General features: G+C 39.3%; 1 protein-coding gene across 3 annotated transcripts in view; it reads right to left on the bottom strand.

The window, feature by feature from the left end:
- Positions 1 to 20725, bottom strand: part of dnajc10 (DnaJ (Hsp40) homolog, subfamily C, member 10) — a 33440-nt gene extending 12715 nt beyond the window's left edge. The window contains exons 1-17 of one of the 3 annotated variants that reach the window (XM_060877014.1): positions 20686 to 20725; positions 19448 to 19737; positions 18278 to 18443; positions 18044 to 18094; positions 15045 to 15127; positions 14741 to 14872; positions 12756 to 12849; positions 12576 to 12653; positions 11685 to 11728; positions 11408 to 11539; positions 10205 to 10294; positions 8615 to 8725; positions 7835 to 7949; positions 7558 to 7685; positions 7163 to 7279; positions 1659 to 1760; positions 1057 to 1212 (exon numbers count right to left, since the gene is read on the bottom strand). In XM_060877014.1, the coding sequence (XP_060732997.1) occupies positions 1057 to 1212; positions 1659 to 1760; positions 7163 to 7279; positions 7558 to 7685; positions 7835 to 7949; positions 8615 to 8725; positions 10205 to 10294; positions 11408 to 11539; positions 11685 to 11728; positions 12576 to 12653; positions 12756 to 12849; positions 14741 to 14872; positions 15045 to 15127; positions 18044 to 18094; positions 18278 to 18443; positions 19448 to 19666 (1818 nt within the window). In that variant the 5' untranslated portion in view covers positions 19667 to 19737; positions 20686 to 20725. Of the gene's footprint in view, positions 1 to 1056; positions 1213 to 1658; positions 1761 to 7162; positions 7280 to 7557; positions 7686 to 7834; positions 7950 to 8614; positions 8726 to 10204; positions 10295 to 11407; positions 11540 to 11684; positions 11729 to 12575; positions 12654 to 12755; positions 12850 to 14740; positions 14873 to 15044; positions 15128 to 18043; positions 18095 to 18277; positions 18444 to 19447; positions 19738 to 20423; positions 20526 to 20619 lie in introns of those variants that run through there. The other 2 variants (XM_060877012.1, XM_060877013.1) reach the window with 2 other exon arrangements.
- Between the last annotated feature and the right edge of the window lie 1902 nt (positions 20726 to 22627).

Genomic DNA, 22627 nt, shown 5'->3' with positions numbered 1-22627 from the left:
GAATACTTGAGAAAAATTATACTCCATTTAGATCCAGCACCTTCAAAGTCACTTACATTTTAGTCCTAACAAAACATCTAATGTTCACTGCTTTATCTGCTGGCTAATTTCTGTCTATAACACTTGTCTGAGGTTTGTATTTAGAGAAGCAGGATTATATATTTAGATATAATCTATCATGTTTTTTTGTGATGCATAAAAATGAAACCAAGATAAATCGTCTTTAACGTGATATAGGAACTGATGTAATTCAGGTCATGCAAATAGAAAAAAAAAAAAAATTGGTGAAGTAAAAACGTAGAATAACCTCCACCCAAAAGTATACACCCCTTTTCATATTCACCCCTTTTCCATGGATTGATATCTGTAGCTATCTGTGATTCCCTCTATATTGACTAATGCCCCATATCATGATGCTGCCACCACCATGCTTCGCAGTGGGTCGGGTGGTAGCACAAAGATTACTTCCTGACGAGCAGGGACATCCGGAGAAAAGAATTTTGCTGTGCCTCAATGTACAATTTTTTTATTTTTTTTTTATGCAGGATCCTTAAAACTCTTGCAGCTCCTTTAACGTTGCCGCATGGCAGCCGCTTTGTCTGTCGTTTTTAATCTGATCTGATCAGGACGTCCTGTTCAGGATGTCCCATTTTCTCCACTTGTTGATAATGGCCTTCATGCTGTTCCATGGCACATCTAATGATTTAGAAATACTTTGTATCCCTCTACTGATTGATACCTTCTGACATAGAGATCTCCTACACACTTAGTAAGCCCTTTGAGGACCATGGCTTCTGCAGTCAGATAAAACCGAAAAATTGAAGGAAAAAAAAAAAATCCTAAAGAAATGGTTGATCTTTATTTAGGGGTTAATCAGAATCACCTCATTGATGTTGGATCTAATTTAAAAAAAAAAAAAAAAAAAAAGATTTTACCAAAAAAATTATAGTGTTTTTTCACTTGTTGCAGTAAAGGTGGAAAAACCATTTGTCATGATTTATTTTGGTTTAATTTTTTTTTAAAGTTTAACATGGTATATAGATTTCAAACCAGTACCCGAGCCATCCTCCTCCACTCAGGGAGCAAAGCCTGGCATGGGCCACACCACGGTGCGTAGAAGTCCACCATCCATGTTTCTGTATGTTTCCTCTTCTTCACCAGCTGCTGGAAAGTGTCTGGGTCCAGCGTCACTACAGCAGGGTTGACCAGGTCCTGAAACACACCCCGCATCAATCAACTGTATAAGAACAAGACGGAAAAACCTCAGATTCGGCATCAAACAAAAGCTACCCGATGTTCCGCTTTCCGAATCATGTACTCTAGTTGTGTGAATCGTATCCATGTCGCACTGTTCAGAATTTCATACAGACTTTATGTGGATTTCTTTAAAAGTGAATAGCTAGAAGACTTTGATATTGGCTTAATTTCACGGTCGCTTGAAAAATATGTCCGAGGTTCAGTTGAACATTGAATAAACTAGACACACACTTGATGCTGAACAGAGTGTGATGAATTGTGATGAACGTGCAGGTTGTATGACGTTCGACTGGCAGCTCTGAGCTTCAGAGTAAAACTAAAAGAACACCGACATCATGGCTCCTTGAGTTTACTTATCATTGCTTAGCATTGCTTGAAAAGCCTCTCGAGCGTCGTCTCACCTGGATGAACTCCAGGATGCCGTCCGCCGAATGGTGACCTTCGTACTCGTGGATGCTGGACTTGTTGAAGATAACGGTGGTTGGATAAGCGTTAATGTTGTACTGAAAAACAGATGCGAGGGAAATCATTAGTGGATCATTTCACCTGGATACTAAACTTCTACTCTAATCATAAAGGCTCAAACTGAACGTCCATCCATTCCAATAAACTTTACAGTGCACAGCTTTTCTGCTGTCGCTCAGACCAGGCTGTGATCCCTGTTGAGTATGTATTCCCATAAGGAAAGTTTTTACTTGCTGCTTTAGCTCTAGCATGCTTCTTAGACATAGAACTTAAACAATAGCCATTGTGATGATCAGAAATCTGGATATAGATTTAAAAGCTTGAGGCAAATGCAGCTGAACTGAACTGAACTAAACTTACTGATTTACAGGGAAATTAAAAACTAATCATGCTTTTACTGTTTTAGCAGCACCTTTTGTTTTTGTAGGAGATGGTTATCTGTGATTTTTGCACAGTATTAGAGTCAGGAAGCAGCTAAACCCTACCACTAATTTATCTTGAACCAAGATCTGCACAACATTTTACAAAGTAGTCACGAACATTCCTGTATGACTTATACTGTGTACACGTACCGTGTGAAATCTAAAAAAAGATGCAAAGCAGATCAAGAGAGAAATGCATTAATGGGTCGTGCGTTAAAGAATAAGTTGTCCTAGCCACGTAAAGTGTGTCGTGCGCAACCAAGTGCAGACGGCGTGAAACGAAAGACAGTATCATTAGGGATGAATTTAAAATTTATCATTTATATCTGGAATATTTATATTTCTGTAAAGCTGCTTTGTGACAATTGATCCACGCTTTGTGACAATCCGTTGCTAAAAGTGCTATACAAATAAAATGTGTATTAATATCAAATGTTATTGAATTTAGGGTTCATAAACGTATGAACCTTTGTCAGTAATTTGTGAATTCGCCTCAGATCTCCTCTGGTATGTTTTTCATGAAGTAAAAACCACAAAGTGCCGGAAACTCAGATTAGGTTTCTACCTTTCTTTCTGTTTTCAACCCGGCTGTTGAGTCTCTCACACACACACACACCACAATGCGTGGTTGTGTTGTTTACACAGCAGCTTAAAGTGTATTAAATCTCTGATTCTGAACAAGTTAGAAAGAAGCAACATTCTCTTACTTTACGTCCTCAGCTCTGCCTTTGTTCTATGTAGCACTATGATCCTGGAGAGACGTTGATTCATTTAACTATCTACTGCTTCAGCTATACATGCTTAAAATGACAATAAAAGCTTCATGACTTGACTTGATCAGGCTGGGGATAAAAATCTCCCCGAGACGATATGAGGAAGAAACCTTTAGAGGAACCAGAAACAAATGGTAGGATATAAAATATATATTACACATACACACACACACATATATATATATATATATATATATATATATATATATATATATATATATATATATATATATATATATATATATATATATATATATATGTGTATATATATATATATATATATATATATATATATATATATATATATATATATATATATATATATATATACAGGGAGTGCAGAATTATTAGGCAAATGAGTATTTTGACCACATCATCCTCTTTATGCATGTTGTCTTACTCCAAGCTGTATAGGCTCGAAAGCCTACAACCAATTAAGCATATTAGGTGATGTGCATCTCTGTAATGAGAAGGGGTGTGGTCTAATGACATCTACACCCTATATCAGGTGTGCATAATTATTAGGCAACTTCCTTTCCTTTGGCAAAATGGGTCAAAAGAAGGACTTGACAGGCTCCGAAAAGTCAAAAATAGTGAGATATCTTGCAGAGGGATGCAGCACTCTTAAAATTGCCAAGCTTCTGAAGCGTGATCATCGAACAATCAAGCGTTTCATTCAAAATAGTCAACAGGGTCACAAGAAGCGTGTGGAAAAACCAAGGTGCAAAATAACTGCCCATGAACTGAGAAAAGTCAAGCGTGCAGCTGCCAAGATGCCACTTGCCACCAGTTTTGCCATATTTCAGAGCTGCAACATCACTGAGTGCCCAAAAGCACAAGGTGTGCAATACTCAGAGACATGGCCAAGGTAAGAAAGGCTGAAAAACGACCACCACTGAACAAGACACACAAGCTGAAACGTCAAGACTGGGCCAAGAAATATCTGAAGACTGATTTTTCTAAGGTTTTATGGACTGATGAAATGAGAGTGAGTCTTGATGGGCCAGATGGATGGGCTCGTGGCTGGATCGGTAAAGGGCAGAGAGCTCCAGTCCGACTGAGACGCCAGCAAGGTGGAGGTGGAGTACTGGTTTGGGCTGGTATCATCAAAGATGAGCTTGTGGGGCCTTTTCGGGTTGAGGATGGGGTCAAGCTCAACTCCCAGTCCTACTGCCAGTTTCTGGAAGACACCTTCTTCAAGCAGTGGTACAGGAAGAAGTCTGCATCCTTCAAGAAAAACATGATTTTCATGCAGGACAATGCTCCATCACACGCGTCCAAGTACTCCACAGCGTGGCTGGCAAGAAAGGGTCTAAAAGAAGAAAAACTAATGACATGGCCTCCTTGTTCACCTGATCTGAACCCCATAGAGAACCTGTGGTCCATCATCAAATGTGAGATTTACAAGGAGGGAAAACAGTACACCTCTCTGAAGAGTGTCTGGGAGGCTGTGGTTGCTGCTGCACGCAATGTTGACGGTGAACAGATCAAAACACTGACAGAATCCATGGATGGCAGGCTTTTGAGTGTCCTTGCAAAGAAAGGTGGCTATATTGGTCACTGATTTGTTTTTGTTTTGTTTTTGAATGTCAGAAATGTATATTAGTGAATGTTGAGATGTAATATTGGTTTCACTGGTGAAAATAAATAATTGAAATGGGTATATATTTGTTTTTTGTTAAGTTGCCTAATAATTATGCACAGTAATAGTCACCTGCACACACAGATATCCTCCTAAAATAGCTAAAACTACAAACAAACTAAAAACTACTTCCAAAAATATTCAGCTTTGCTATTAATGAGTTTTTTGGGTTCATTGAGAACATGGTTGTTGTTCAATAATAAAATTAATCCTCAAAAATACAACTTCCCTAATAATTCTGCACTCCCTGTATATATATATGTGTGTGTGTGTGTGTGTATGTATATATATATATATATATATATATATGTATACATTACACATATATACTGTATACTCATCCCACAGCCTGTTTGTGTTTATGTCTAAAACCAATCCTGGAGCTTCTCGGGTCAGGCTTGCTCTAATAACGGCTAGACCATACACTACAGTTCGGCTTAGTTCTAATCCCAACTCCGTCTAAAAATCCATTCCATTACTTTATCACCTCAGGTAAAGGTAGTTAACCATAACAAACAAGATTGCAAAGGATTAGATGCCATTTTCTTTTTAAACCAGAAAATAGTTCATACTTAATATACACTCGTCATCATTTTTCAAACAAGTTACGTCAACAAATAAAACTAAAAATGCGAGTAAATTATTTGACTTATTTTGGCCATCGGAGTATAACAGGATTCGAAGCAGACTTCCAGATTTAATTTGAGGGATTTACAATAAAATGACATGAACGGCGTAGGAACTTCAACACTTATATTTGTACATGACCAAAAGAAAAAGGATGAACTAAATAATCACACATTGTCATGTTTAAAACTTAATTGCAAACCCACAGATAACAACAGACTTCCCTGTTGATGCTCTGCCAGGTCTTTACCGCACCTGTCTTCACTTCCTGCCTCTTTTTGTCTTCAGCGAGTGAAATACAGCTCACGTGGATTCGGGTCAGGTGATTGACTTTAGACAAGTTGTGTCCAGTCTAATGGTCTTATCTGAGTGGATGCAGGTTTCATTTCAACCACACAAGGAACCCCGCCCCTTGGGATGGGATGACATCTGCATTGTGAAGCGTTTTACACCACAGGCTGTATCCGCAAAGCCAGCAGCACTGTGGACGACCCCACACACACTCTTCACCCTCCTGACACATGGTAAGAGGTACAACCAGACTGTGTAACACTTTGTTCCCGCAAGCCATCGGACTCCTCAGCAGACAGTACGGAAGTGTTACCGATTAGACACACACACACACACACACACACACACGGTTGCCGTTTTGTCTTGAACACCACATTTCAATACCTACTCCAACTGCATAAGTGTATAAATGTTTACAATCCTATATATGTACTTTTGTGTGTTTTATATTGTTTTTTTGTTTGGAGTCTTTTGTCTCATTTCCTTGTGTACTGCGATAGCTATATACAGTCATGGCCAAAAGTGTTGGCACCCTTGAAATGTTTCCAGAAAATGAAGCATCTCACAGAAAAGTATTGCAATTACACATGTTTTGCTATACACAAATTTATTACCTTTGTGTGTATTGAAACAACACAAAAAAAACAGAGGAAAAATCAAATTTGACATAATTTCACACAAAACTCCAAAAATGGGCCGGCCAAAATTATTGGCACCCTTAACTTAATATTTGGTTGCACACCCTTTGGAAAAAATAACTGAAATCAATCGCTTCCTATAACCGTCGATAGGCTTCTTACAGCTCTCACTCGATATTTTGGACCACTCTTCCTTTGCAAACTGCTCCAGGTCTCTCATATTAGCTACAGTGCTGTGGGTTGCAAACTTCTTGTAACTCGCGTTGCACAAAGTGGACAAAAGGAACATTTAGATCTCTGGAGATGGACTTGTAACCTTGAGATTGCTGAAATTTTTCCACAATTTTGGTTCTCAATTCCTCAGACAGTTCTCTTCTCCATGCTTAGTGCGGCACACACAGACACACGATGCGAAGACTGAGTCGACTTCTCTCCTTTTTATCTGCATTCAGGTGTGATTTTTAAATTGCCCACACCTGTTACTTGCCCCAGGGGAGTTTAAAGGAGCATCACATGTTTGAAACAAACTTATTTATCCACAATTTTCAGGGTGTCAATAAATTTTTCTGGCCCATTTTTGAAATTTTGTGTTAAATTATGTCAAATTTGCTTTTTTTGTGATTTGTGTTGTTTCAATACACACAAAGGAAATAAACAAGTTTATAGCAAAACTTGTAATTGCAATACTTTTCTGTGAGAAATACTAATTTCAGGGGTGCCAACAATTTTAGCCATGACTGTATGGTTGAAATGACAATAAACCAGGTCCATTAGGAGCCGTGTAGCCGTACACAACTCAGATCATGAGCATCTCCATACTCTGTTACATCACTGCTGTAATTCCTACATGGTTCACCTGATGGCAAAATGTACTTATATTATTTAATTCCAACACCAAAATACTGCAGGCTTCACATACACAGATCTCAGGTGTGAGTGCAGGGCTGCGGGACATATAGTACACTGCAGCAGACATTAAGGAGCTTAAAAGACTGTGAGGTTAATCATCAGCCTGGGAGGTCTGAGGTGTAAAGTGTTGCTGCTCACCATGTTGCACAGACCCTCGTGTATGGTGCAGTCCAATGTGCCAAACTTCATCTGACCGTGAAGCTGAACGGAGGCTTTTCTGAGTTCAGGAAGCAGGGCGCGACACGGGGGGCACCACTAAAACACACACACACACAACACACGCACACACGCGCACACACACACCACGCACGCACAGACGCACAGACGCACGCACACACAGACGCAGGCACACACAGACGCACGCACACACAGACGCACAGACGCACGCACACACAGACGCACACATTTTATATAAATAACAGGTTTTGTAGAAGAATTATTCCATTTAAAATCAGTGCTATTGTACTGTGCAATGTAATATATTGGCCTCATATTTCTTCTTCTTTTAACCAAAAAAAAAAAAAAAGACTCACTGGAGCGAAGAAGTCCACTAGCCAGGGCTCTTTCTCATCCCGAGGGAAATTCTCTGGCCGCAGCGTGGTGACGTGAGCGCTCACGCTCTCTTTAGCAAACGCCACAATGTTATATAGCGCATCTTTACCTGATGAACAAATTACAAAGACAGACACAGGGAGGACGGTCACTGAAACATTACAGTTACAGGAAGCTCATACGCCTCTCCAAGGTGCATACATATTATATGTTGACAATTCCAGAAATCAGACAGAAATGTTGGGTCATTGAACGCACCATGGTAGATCTCGTAGTTGTGGATGCCAAGGCCTTTAAAAACAGCCACACAGGGCTTCTGGATGTAGAGAGAAGTGCACAGCTCTGCCTCGGACACGCAGTTCACTTTGCCTACCTGTACAGTTGGTAAAGATCATACACAGATACATCATTTAAGAAGAAAATGTTACAGCCAGGAAATAACAAAAAAAAAAGTCTAAGCAATGTATCATTAATCTGTACAGAAATAAAGGAAATCTATTATACTAGAAAAAAGTAAACAGTCAGTAAACATCCATGTTTTCAGAAAATTTGATTAGCTCTCATAACTATATTTCATAATCGTTTTTGATAGGTAGACGCAGCTCAAATGTTTTTAATCTGCTGCCATTAAAACCCCAGAGCAGGTGATTGACAGGTGAGAGAGAGAAAAGCTACCGAATGCCTGAGTGTGGAATCGTCAGGATTCAAACCTGCAGTCCTTACACTACAACGTTATTCTATGTTACGTTATTCTATTCTATGCTATGGGGGATGTGGTAGCCTAGTGGTTAAGGTGCTGGACTGCCAATCGGAAGGTTGTGAGTTCGATTCCCATGTCCACCAGGTTGTCTCAGCTGGGCCCCTGAGCAAGGCCCCTAACCCAAGGCCCCATTGCTCAGTTGTATAAAAAAAAGAGATAAAAATGTTGCTCTGGATAAGGGCGTTTACTAAATGCTGTAAATGTATTCTCTCTTGACTTCATTATTCCTGGCCTCAGAGCTGCACAAGTGTCACATGACCACTGGAATAAGTCTTAACCTGTATGTGGGAGTCTTTGAGCAGAGTGCCGAGCTTTTTGTACCCGTTGGTGGCCGCGCTGTTCTCTCCAAAGGTAAAACTGACCAGCCATCGGTGCCGAGACAACTTCTCCTAAATTACAAATCGGGGACAAACAAACAAACAAAAAAAATATTGAGCAATTAATACATTAGGTCACCATGACTTCCGTCTTTAACAGAACTTCCTGACAGTGTTTGCGGCTCAGACTCACACTCACAGCTTAAATGTAGGTTAAAGACATATCTCTTTATCCAGACGTACACATAATACACCCTACAACCTTGTGCTCCGGTAGATCTGATCAAATGCACATCATCATCTAGTGCTGGTTAATATTGTAAACAGTGGCTATGCTGATTCCTCTCCGCTTGCTTCTCTTTTTCTAATCATCCTGAAGCTTCTAGAGATGTACCAGCTCCAACTGGATTCTGGACTGGATTCAAAGAGAAGATGCCAACTCCGTGTGGTCTTTGAAGGACAACAACCTCCTCACAATTGTCAGACTGTATCCGACTGTAGTAAGGACATTATTCATAATAACACGATCCGGTGTTTGTAACAGTTTATAAACACACTTTCCAAATCAAATTCGTTCGTAACAGCGAGCTCCATGCAGAACAAAGTTGGTAAAGAAGAACTTGATCCATGACTCTGACTAAACCCCATTGAACATCTGATCTGATCTGTCTGATATTATTAAAGCTCTTGTATGTAAATGATCAGAAATCCCCAAAGTCCTGCTCCAACATCTAGTAAAAAGCCTTTCCAAAAGAGTGGACATTATTCTAACCCTAAAAGTGGAATAAACCTGGAATAGGACTTTAAGCAACAACATAGGAGTGTAAAGGTCACATGTTTTAAAAACCTTTGTGTTTAAGACAACGGAGTGTGTTGTCAGATATTCTTATGTAATTCAGATGAATCATTTAAGTGTACGTTTTTCCAGTTCTGAGTCATGCTGACTTAACATCAAGCTTTGCGTAGGAGTTTGTGCTTCAGTGAGACTTTCAGATCGCCTGCTGTATTGGTGCATGCATAGCTAACAGATGAAATTGTGCTTTCGGCATATGAATACGTTCGCTGTGTTGACTTTTGAGAGCATCGCTGCACTTGGACATATGAACTAATTAAGGTTAGCTGTTATTAAGCTGACAAAACATGAGACGGTGTCTGTCTTACATCTTGAGATAATACGTTTTAACAAAGCAAGTCTGTGGTCCCTTACATTCCTCTAACCTTTATATGACTGTGGAATATCAAGATTTTGACATGGGATATGATTTTTACGCTGATATCTCTATTTGTAATGTTCCTCCTTTATACTTTATTAAGACCTTTAGGTCATTTATGTCACATTTTTTCCCTATTTACTTTTTTTGTTGCTGTTATTAAAAAAATAGTCATTAAAAAAAAGAAATATCAAGTTTCTCACTAAAATCAGAAATGTCCAGGTATTGTGTATACACTAAATTTAACCAAAAGGAATTGCCATGCTGCGATGAGCATCTGTCAGCTCTGTACTACCAAATAAGTCGTGTGGTATTTACCCTTCAGGTTGAGATCTGTTACCTCAAAGCTCTGCTTGGTGAGGATCTCCAGGTCAGGCATGTGCTGCAACACCTGGGCAAAGATCTCTCTCACATCCAGAGTCTTCAGAAACTGGGGGGAAAAAAAAAAAATACAACAATCCCATCATTAAGTGAGATATAATGTATAATAATGTGTGTTTTTGTGTGTGTAAGTGGACTTTGGTGCCCGAGTGAGTGGTTTCACGCTTGTGAAGGTGTCTCTGAATCCGGAATATAAATTCTTGTCCTGCCATGATGGAGAGAGGTGTGTGTCTGTGTGTGAGTGTTTGTGTGTATGTGTATGTGTGGGTGTGTGTGTGTGCGTACGCAGACATCTCTCCTGCAGAAGTCTGAAGCTGATGTGAAATTCAGAATTGTCCCCAAAGGGCTTCCATAATTAATGACCAGTATTTACAACTGCACTGACAGACAGACATCATGATATAATGCCAGCAAGAAGGTACGTATGTGATACTTGTAGAAGGAAGCTGCCGAAACATCTGCTGCAACATCTGACAAATTGATTCAGTGCCAAGCTCCAACTACAGAAGCTGTAACATTTATAGTCAATACGTATTTCCCTATTTACCAAGATCTCCTATAGCTGATATATCTTAATAATAATAAGAACAATAATAACAATAAAAATAATAATAATAAGTACAATTAACAGCCACAGATTTTTATCACATTAGAAATGATGCAAGTAAAAGAGTAGGTGTGAGTAATCAGATGATATAAGATTTGTCATTATTTCAAAAATAAACTAATGCAAATATTATTAATAAAAATTACAATATATTTATTATTTCCTATATTTAAAAAATATATCTATATATTATTGATGAAAAAATCTTACACAGAAAATAAGAGGATTTTTTCCCATGTTAAGATTCAGTAGAAAATTTTGTTTGTAATTTTATCTTTATACATTTTTACTTTTAAAAAAAAAATAAAAGAAATTATATATATATATATATATATATATATATATATATATATATATATATATATATATATATATATAATGATGATTAACAAAGTAAAAGGTAAAAAGGTTACAGAGGGAGGTAGAGGAGAAATGGGAGGTGAAGGAATAAGAGGTGAGAGAAGTGTTAAGAAAGAGAATGATATAATGAAGTAGGAGAGAAAGAATAAGTACATGGAATAAGCAGAAGAAGAAAATGATGGAACTGGATCTTACCAGAACACTGCCCTCCTGTGTGAGGGAGCTGCCGGGGGGAAACAGAGCCGTCGCGCTGGTCGTGACGTCAAAACTTTTACACAGATCGGTGTGTAAGGTGCAGTCCATCCAGCCCACCTTCACGAGACCGTTCTACAGCACACACACGCGCGCACACACACACACTTTAATTTCAACCCCTACTTGTACTATACAACAGCTCTTATCTCTATACCGTGTGGTGAAACATCCTGATTAGATTTCACTAAAAAAGGAAATAAATAAATCAAATACCTACCAACATTCCGGCGAGCTTCTGTCGCGTGTGAGACTCCAAACAATCTGTATATATCAAAAAAGATAAAGATCTCAATCATAATCGAGCTATAGTATATTAGTAGCTACATATTCGTACTAAGACGCAACACATAATTACACCCGTGAGTGGATTGTTTTTGTTATAAAAGCAAGGTCTGAATTGGGTTAGTCCACTTACACCACACTGATTTCCCTACTGTTACATATTTAACTAAATTATGAAATCAACACATTGTGCTTTTTAGCTGGATATATGTGTTAACATTTAATGTAATGGAAGGTCTGGTCGAGACAAAGTAAGTTCCTGTTACTGAGTTTCTAACCAGCCTCTCCTGTGTTCTCTGTCTTAAGGTGAATAAAAAAAAAGTGATCATTTTACCTGGAAACCTGAAAGTAGAACCTTCTCTGATATATTGTATATACAGTTATTTACCTTATATAAAGCAACTACAGATACAGCTATTAGTTTGTTCAGTCTATAACACTGCACACTATACAGTTAGTGGTTTTGAGGAAGTAACTATACATCACTCATCGCAGATCTGCCTAGAAGGTCTGAAGAAAAAAAAAAAAAAAAGACGGCCCACTTTGTAGCTCGAGCGAAAAAAGCTGAAAATGTTCTGACTTCCTGCTACTAAGTTCATTCGGCTTTAATCTCCTGAAAAAACGTGAGGTTTGGTGGAGAAAAAAAAAGTCATTAAACGCAGTCACTTACTTGTTAACGTCATTTAATTCGAATTTAAGCTTCTTTTATTTGGGAAGGTACATACGTTATATCTAACCGTGTAAAAGTTGTGCGCAAGGAACCAAAAAGTCCACTGCAGGTCTCTTCGCTTCAGCTGTTTAGGAAGTTAAAGTGCTGGAATCTTACCTCCGGTGTCGGCACAGAAGGTTATGAGCCACCCGATTTTAGCAGCAAACGCTTGTTCGATCTCAGTGAAAACATTCCCTTAAAAGAAGAGCAGGAATCAAAAGTCTTGGTAAGAGCACAGTGAAAATGATCCAGACATAAGGACAAGTGTATGTCGGGTGAGATGACGAGTCGCGGTACCTTGCCACAGCTCCGTCACTTTGGTTGTCACATACTGCATTGCGAATTTGGTGAGGCTGGACTTGGCGCGATCGCCGTAATATTTCTCTGGATTCTGAAGACGGGAAACACGGAAACGCATTAGATTAATGTCCTGTTACAAGCTCACTGAGTGACGGGATTTGGATTTGGAAATGAGAACAAAAGGGTTGTACATTTGTGATCTGTTCAGCAGATAATTGGTTCAGTGGAACTTAAAGTTGGGGTGCACGATGTTTGAAAGCCAATGTTGACATTTGAAATCACCGAAACAAACACGTCCCTAACCCAAATGGGTGTCACCCCTGTTTTAATAGCTCCGCCCCACACATACATACGTAACCCAGGCAACTATTATGGCAGGACCTGCTGGGGCAGTTGGCCGAGGGGATATTTTTATCAGTAAATGAACTCGATGAGTAATACTATGGTAATACAAATGTGTTTTTGTAGTACTGTGTGTTGTACAGTGAAAGGTTTAGCTCTGTTTCATGCGAAAGACGACGTTCAACACCTAGAACCTGAGGCAAAGCTATCCGCCATGTCAATGTTTCAATCGCTTTCTGCTAATGTCAGACACGCGCACTGAACACTCTCTCTGCCGTATATTGAAAGACACGCCCCTTTCGGCTCATTGGCTACGTTTGTTTTGTTAGTCGGCCCGACTCAGTTTTCTGAAGCATTTCTCAAACATTGTGCACAGTGACTTTAAGAGATCATCTGTGCAAAAATAAACAGCATACGACCTTCAAATTACGGTTGGGGGTGTGTGTGTGTGTGTGTGGGGGGGGGGGGGGGGTGTTAATCAGTGCCAAACAAACAAGTGATTTGCAGTTGCAAAACAAGCAGATATCATCATCCCACCACCACCACCACCACCACTCTTCACAGCTTGTATAAGGAGTCACTTTGGTTTTCACAGACCATGCTGTTGTGCATGATGTACAAACACCTCAATCTCAACACTTGCGGATTGTGTTGCGAATTGTTTGGAGACAATTTTGCAAGGCATAAGAAGAAAACGAAAACAAGCCAGTATTTGTATTAATCAGCGATAGAGCTGAAACTCTAGGTTTTCTGATACAGGAAATTGTTCAAGATGACAGCCTTTGTGGTTTCTCAGTAACCTGAAAACCTGTGTTTTATATCTCTTATATTCTTGTGAAAGAACAGATGAGAGTTTGGTCAGGAAGCGACTATTTATGGCTGAAATAATAAACACCAGTGAGTACTAACCTGCCTCACGGATGTTTCACTGAGGTTAAACGTAACTATAAATGACTAACAACTATGACATGTCATGTTCAATTAATTACTTAAGACAAAATAAAAAAGTATATAAGGAATAAAACACGTCCGGATCTACTGTATAGGAAAATAATCAACTTCAGATTGATGGCACGTTTTTTTTTTTTAAGCCGGCTTTTAAAAGATCCTCCATTTTAAGTGCGTTAGCGAAGAACAACCCTTCAGTTGTTACATCAGAAGGTGTGCATTATTTCTGTATGTCCGCACGGCTGTATGCAGCTCCAGCTGGAACATGAAGTCCTGGGTGTGTTCATTTGCATTCGCCAAATGTTCTGGTTTCTAAGACCAATAAAAGAGGTGAAGTAGGTCTTTGGAGATGTGTATAGAAAGGAAGCGAGAGTGAAAAGGAAATGCTGATGAGAAAGAGAGAAAGAAAGAGCAGGAACTAACTTGTCTCGGCGTTACGGCTACATGTAAACTGTTATAAAGTGACATATGCCGTTCTTTTAATAAAGTAAAAAAAATAAATAAATAAAAAAATAAAAATAAAAAAAAACTCTCCAGAACGCGGTGTCATGGAAAAATAATTTTCAGGATGGATTTTTATTCTCGATCCATCATCTGTTTTCCGTTATGCAACAACTCCTTGCACTGTGAGTGGGATTGGTGGTAATTAGGTGCACTGTGAGCCTGTGTGTGTGTTTGTGTGTGTGTCTCACCATGCCGGCTCTGAAGACGAACAGGCTCGGGTAGCTGCTGATGCCTTTACTGCGACACAGCATGGTGTTGTCTCCGCAGTTTACCGCGCCGATCCGAATCACGCCGTCCATCTCTTTCGCAAACTCCCGCCACTGAGCAGTTCAACCGTGTGTGTTGATCAGGAGAAAAGAGTTCAAAACACAGTCACAAGTCGATGAAACTTTTCCTGATCACACCCTTTGGGTTTGATTGTAATTGCCTTTCCTACGAGCTGTTATTAATAGTACTATTTCTAGGAGTAGTATTAAAGCAGGCGAGTCTCACCGTTGGAGCCAACTCGTGACAGTGGGAACATCGGGGATAGTAGAAATTCACAAACCAAACCTCGCCGGAGTTCACTGCTGCGTCTGCACGAAATAATATCGCAAAGTTAAGTCACACGTGAGGATGAATGAGGTTATATAAGGAAAGAGAAAGACACTGATAATTATGAGGTTACATTTGATTCAGAGGCTCTGAGGCGTGTCAACAAAATCCCGATGAAGCTGCATATTAAGGCTTTTTCAAAGAAACACGTGATCAATGATTTGTTTCTCTTTTCTGTCTAGTTGTATAAATGCTCCAATTTGCGAATTCTACTTTTAACCTTTTAGCTACTAGACAAACATCATTTCACTATCAATACTAACCAAGTTGTAGCACCTTATTTTTCCTTGTTTGTTTTCCAGATCGCTAGCTTTAAAGTTCCTATCAAATCATTTAATAAACATACCTTCGTTCTATTTAAAAAAAACTGTACTTTACTCCTCCGATGAATACTTTTTCTGAGAAAGGTTAATCGAATGCCTGAAACCAGCAGATAAGAAGTTTTAAAAGACTTCTACATCTTAACAACAAATACTCTAAATCTTCTGCTATTCCACAAAACCTATACTCCCCACCCACTGTGTATTTAGGTGTGCCACATGTCTGTCTGTAGCTATCGCCCCGTGAATAATCTTCCGCTGCCGATCAGCCGTCTGCTTTTCTGCAGGGGGTTTATACAGGGTCCTCCACCTGTCCCTCACAAGAAAGTGAAGGTTTTTGCCTTCTAAGTGAGTCCTGATGTGTCACTTTAACCGTGATGTGGTATATTGCGTACTGTGTTGTAGATTCTGCATACCCAGGCTGAGGGGTGTTGAAGGACAGGATCGAACCTACAACTTTACCTTCTTGCTCATCATTTACTACAGGAGAAACTCTGATTCTTGAGAATTCCTTCTAGATTCTCATGTCCAGCATGTCCCCTTCCAATGTACTCGCCATAACCACTTGGTTGCACGTTTAGAATTTCTTTCACCAGCTTTAAATGTAAGACCTGACGACTTCAGGCCTGTCACCTCTTTAACGGCCTCCACCGATCTCCACCCGTCCCTATACAGGAGGTGACCCAACAACGATGCCGTTTCGCTGCAGGCATGCACAAACCTTCATAGAAGACGGAAATCTATCCTGGATCATTCAGTTGAAGAGAAGTGGTTCCTCTAAAACCCATTGCCCTGGTTCGTGGATTTCTCTCTGTACACTAAAAAAAGTTCTCCATGCGTGAAGCATTGACCGATTAAAGGGTGTGAGTTTAGACAGGCTAACCTCTACTGATCTCGTTAAGAAGAGATGTCTACCTAAGCCAAGGCCACCTGCCTTTTGCAGGATCACTCTTGCAGTTTGACTGCAAGCATCACACATCAACACGTCAACCGCTGAGCTGTTTGTATTTTGAAGGAAAAAAAAAAAGGTGAGAAGAGGTGGGAGAATCCATGTCGCTGACTGAGCAGACTCTTGCCCTTATTAATGCTCCTTTTACTCGTTCTTGTAGAAGTGAGCCGAGTTCTTTCTTCTTTTTATTCAAAAATTTGCTTTGCCCAGTTCCGTTATTGTTTAAAAGAACACTCTCTAGATGTTGTATGTCCTTTTCAAGACCTTTAACTGTTGCTTTTAACAGTTTGGAGCATGCAAACTATAATTTTGGCAAAATATTTTTTAGCTTCCTACTGCCCTAAAAAGAAAGAGATTTTTTTGGTTTCACTTTTATAATCAAATCAAATGTAACTCATAGTGATGGTCTGACTATCAGGTAAAAAAAGGAATTAATCACTCTATTATTCCACACATTTTACAAGTAAAATCTATCCAGCCTTGCTCCGCTTACTCCATTCTCAGAAACCTTTAGCAAAGTATATCGTTTAACGCCTGTGTTCTGTTCCTACTTCGGCACTTGACTCGTTGTGAGACAACTCCCCATTCCTGTCAACTGTAAAATTAGTGGTGCCGTTCCAATCCCGTCCAATAATTAAACACGCGTTATCATCAAATTTCTGAAGATGTTGTTTCCTCTAAATTTTATTTTAATTAATAATATTCGTCCTTTGACAATTTCTTCTGTTACTAAGACGTTATCGTTTACGTTTACCGGCACAAGTATTTGTTCCACGGCTTAGAAGAGATTTTCCCTCCCACCAAGTATATTTAAGGACCCCAACCTTAAAGATTCCATAAAGAGACAGAACAAAAGTGACAGAAACAGAAAACACACCTAATATGCTTTACCCTCGTGCCACAGCCTAAACGACTCATCCAGCTCTGAACAATGATATGTTTAAAGGCCGCGTTCTTTCATACAAGTGGGATTGTTTTAATACCTCTCACAAACTTTCCATATCACGTGAACCCTGATGAAGGGTTCAAATAAAAAAAAAAGAAATACAGTGACTCTGGTAGGTGGAGTAGGTAGCTGTGAACCAAGAACAAAATCTCCACTTAACACCATGACTAACTAGAGTTTCCACTTTGACAAGCACCACCACTGCTTTGTTCATTCTGGATGCCGAAGAAATGTTAAAACCAACTTTTTCTGCCACCAAACGCTCCCAGCATGGACAAAGAGAGAGAGAGGGAGAGAGCGAGGGAGAGAGCGAGAGAGAGACAGAGAGAGAGACAGTCAGAGAGAGAGAGAGAGAGAGAGAGAGAGAGAGAGAGAGAGAGAGAGAGAGAGAGAGAGAGAGAGAGAGAGAGAGAGAGAGAGAGAGAGAGAGAGAGAGAGACAGACAGAGAGAGACAGACAGACAGAGAGAGACAGACAGACAGACAGACAGAGAGAGACAGAAGACAGACAGAGACAGAGTGAGAGAAAGAGACAGACAGACAGACAGAGACAGAGAGAGAGAGACAGAGATAGAGAGAAAGAGACAGAAGACAGACAGAGACAGAGACAGACACAGAGACAGAGAGAGAGAGAGAGAGAGAGAGAGAGAGAGAGAGAGAGAGAGAGAGAGAGACAGACTTACCAAAATCTCCCCTGTCCAAAGTAGTCACTTCTGGATCATCATCATAAATGCCTGAAAAACACAAATTATTCAATCAGAAAGCAGCTGTCCTGAGCTTAAGCACCTTGTCTCCTGTACGAAACTTTCGAACAGGAACAGTCCATCCCTGTACCGAGCAAGAACATGTCTTATCGGTGGATCAGAAACCAACTAGATTTGCCTGAGATCTGTGATCATCTCTATTGTCAAACTCACCAAAATCATATCTGTAATAGTTCCAGCTTTCGTATCTGCCTCCCTGCTGCTCGTCTTGCAATCCCTTCTCTCCGTACTTATCGTATTTCTTCCTCAGGTCTTCGTCTTTTAATACCTCGTACGCACGGTTGATCTTAAGGAACTTTTCATGGGCTGTTTCGTCATTCTAAGGGTACATTAGGAAAAAAGGCTATGATGAGGATTGATGAGCAGACAGTCATGTAATCAGTTGCACAATCTAATAAATAAATTATTTTGGGGGGGAAAAAGCAGAATATTTTGGTGATATACATTTAGAGATCACTGTTCACTGTTTTGAGGAAGAAAATATACGTCACTCATCACAGTTAGCTGGCTACAGCTAACAAAACGCAGGCATGAAAGCTTCTACAGGTTTACCCCAATATGTAGAGTGAATGCACAAAAGGGCAAACAAAAAAAAAAATACAGAGGAAAGTGGAACCTGGGTCCAACATTCTGGGTGGAACCTGAGTCCATCAAAGTTTTCCATGTACACACACATGCACCTACACACACAATTATAACAATTGGTGTGACCATTCCTTATAGAAGCATGCTTGTACACACACACACACACACACACACACACACAAATAGAGCATGTGAAACACCTCACACACACACACACACAGCTAAAGTACATGAAACACCACACACACACACAGGGATAAAGTGCGTGCACACACACACAGCTAAAGCATGTGAAACACCACACACACGCATGCACAAACAGAGCATGTGAAACACCTCACACACAAAAAGCTAAAGTGCACACACACAGCTAAAGCATCTAAAACACCACACACAAAGGTAAAGCACACACACACAAAGCTAAAGCGCACACACAAGTAAAGCATGTTAAACACTACACACACAAATATATGAAGAGTGTGTGGGAAAACCACACACACACATATCCATATTATTTATATATACATCCCCCATTGTGGGACGAATAAGGGTATATCTTATCTTATGTGCATGTATACTTATGCATATACACAGCTAGATCATGTAAAAGGCAACACACACACGGCATGCACACACAAGGTAGCTATGAGGGCTCAGAACCATACAGGAAACTCTGGCACTGTAAGGCACTGACACTACTCATCACTCTATTTACTCATTCCTAGTTAGGAAACTCACAGGATTTTTGTCCGGATGCATGGTCAGAGCGAGCTTCTTGAATGCCTGTCGAATCTCCCGAGTGCTGGCTTCTCTAGAAATACCCAGCAGCTTATAATAATCTTCGTCTGAGTGGATCGTCACCACAAGCCACGTCAGGATGAACAGGAACAGCAGAGTTTTCATCGAGGGCATCACACCATCCTGGAACACCGGTGAAGATGATCTCTGGCGTCTCATCGCTGCGAGGAATCTCAAGCTTCGTTTATTAGTGAGGGAGTTAAAACTGCTTTCATGTCCAGTAATGAATCCTGTGTGCACAGAGGTGACAAACATTACAAAAGCTTCTGTATCTTTCCCATTTAGACTTATAACACTCAGCCATACATGTTTACACAGGGTGGAGCTGCTTTAAACTTAGATATCAGACTGAATCCTGGAGGCAGCAGGAACTCAAATATCCAGGTTGAAAATACTAAGAACATCTAGATATATAAAACATTTATAATAACTGTCAATCATTGGTAAATTCTTCTATATGACTAAATATGTGCCGTTTATGTTCTGCTCTTCATTATAATCTATTACACACTATAATATATTTCATATTCTTTTGCTTTCTTTTATTAAACTGTTACCTGTTTTTAAAATAGAGAAGTAAAAACAACACAAAATATTAATCACATAGAGTAAAATGAAACCTAGTCGTCTGGTTTATGGTTGCTACCCGTATTGCGCCTTATTCGATACGATTGGCTATAAGTTTGCAATCAAGAGCGTTAGCCAATCAGAGACGGACGCGAGTCGGACGCGAATGGCTACTAGTAGCCAATCAAAAAGAAGAAAGGCGGGGCAGGTCGGAAAACGGGTGCAGAAAACGAGCTAATCTAAGCTAGTTGATATGAGAAATTTAAATGAACAGCTTTAAATGCTATGCTATAGCTAACCTTTATTTTAAATACACAAAGAACGGTTTAACGCACAGGCTGTGACTTACATGAATGCAGATGAAATATATTTGTTATTCGTGTATCATCAGTTTAAATCTATAGCTAGCTGGGAAAAGTTACAAAGCTAAATAACATTAGCAGTCCGGTCTTGTAGAAGTTGTTGCCATGGTGATAGGATGAGCTGTAGATGTAATACAGACAGAATCACTATCAAACATATACACTTTAAAAAAGGTTATTTACCTTTAATGACAAAATTCCGTGATGAACACACACACACACACACACACACAGAGAGAGATAACCTACAGCTGATGCCGGTATCCTCCTCCTCCAACATGCACGCACGCGCATGCGTCGGACACTTTGTGACGTAATAACGCAACTTTAGTGTTATACCAGATTGTATACTATAATAATAAAAATAAAAAAGAATGTATACTATAATAATTTATGATAAATGTTCTGATATCATTATTAGTTATATTGCGACTTGCAATTGTTTACGTGCTTGCTATTAAAATGTTTATGATGAACCAACTTACACATTTGTACACTGTATGGCCAAAAGTGTGGACACACACACACACATATAAATATATATATATATATATATATATATATATATATATTTATACGAATATGTATATATATATATATATATATATATATATATATACGTAGCTGATAGTAGATAGGGAAATGAAACAACGGTCCTCTGGGACCATGGTGGTACATAAACAGTCTGAAGGCAAAAAAGTGGTGTATAGAGATGTATATTAAATATGAGTGTGTGTGTGTGTGTGTGTGTGTGTGTGTGTGTGTTGTGGTATACGTGGTTCTTCCTTAAACTGTTTCCACAAAGCTAGAAGAAGATTATCTTTGTTTGCTGACGCTTAACAGTTTCTCTTGGAACTTAATGCCCCTTTTCCACCAAGGCAGTTTGGAATGCTGGATCTGAGCCAGAGCCTAATTTAAAACCAGTTCTTTCTTTTTCGACACCCAAAGCACCGGCTCTGAACCAGGAAAAGTGGTTCTTAAGTAGGACCAAAACTTTGCTGGTATGGTCTTAAGGGGCTGGGGGCGGGGTTACTGTGAACAACAAGACAAAAGAGAACATCGTCAGCGCCATTTTAAAATCATTTTAAATCAGGATTCGCCGCCTTTGGATGCCAGTGTAGGTCCGCAAAGCCATGAGCATTAACAGTAAAGCAACATCCGCCATTGTTGATGTTGTGTTTGTCGCTGCTGTGCTAACGTTGCTGTATAATATTGTATACAGTGACATAAGACTTGGCCCTGCTTGGCGTCTACCAAGAAAATGGAAAGGGCAACGTCTTCTGCTCTGAAGACTCTGCCATAGAAAGCTTACTGATTCACTGATATGTTTGGAAAAACAGATTGGAGGCAGGGGAGCCCTCTACATTTACAGTGTTTGGCAGACTCACTTATCCAGATGGGATATTGGTGGGATTGACTGGGATTTGAACTCACAATCTCATTAGTAACCCAGTGCCTTAACCACTGAGCCACCCCTTGCCTCTATATTCAAGTCCCTTTGTGAGGTCATATTCCACGGCACTCAAATTATTGTTATTATTCCTTACATGCTCATGTCTAACAATTATTCCTAACACTTCATAGATTTGAACCTACAGTTTATTTAACCACTAGATGTTCCAAATAAAGCATCACCTCAGTATAGAGTAGTTAAATCTGAAGGTATTTATTCATTCTCTATAACAGCATCTCTGACAACCATTCTGGCTGCAGATGACATTTATATTAGCACTCTACTTCTAATATGTTATGTATAATCGTGGGAGTAAGGAGGTGTTTATTTATCAGTTTTTTAAATCAGTCTACAGTATAGACTTTTTTTTTTAGTTTTGGAAATGTCTTAAGGGTGAAGGTTGCAGTTTCTGTGTAACACAACACAGTTTCTTATTAACTTAAAAAAAAAGACAGAACAAGATAAAGACTTGTTATTATATTTTTTTGTGTATATATATATATATATATTGTATAAAGATTATATTTATTTGAAAATGAATGTTTCAGAAACAAAAAAAAACAGTAAAGGTTAAAAGAAAAGGTGTTGGGGAAATTCTACAGATTGTTATCAGTTTTGAGATTTTCTTCAGTACAGTCATGACTCATTAAGAGATTATGAGTTAAAAAAGAAAAGCAAGAAAGCAAGAAAGAAAAAAGAGTTTTTTTTTTTTTATTTCATAAATTTCTTTTATTATTT

Source organism: Tachysurus vachellii, chromosome 8 (genome assembly GCF_030014155.1).
Source record: "Tachysurus vachellii isolate PV-2020 chromosome 8, HZAU_Pvac_v1, whole genome shotgun sequence".
NCBI classification, from domain to species: Eukaryota; Metazoa; Chordata; class Actinopteri; order Siluriformes; family Bagridae; genus Tachysurus; species Tachysurus vachellii.
This window is presented reverse-complemented; position numbering and strand designations above follow the sequence as displayed.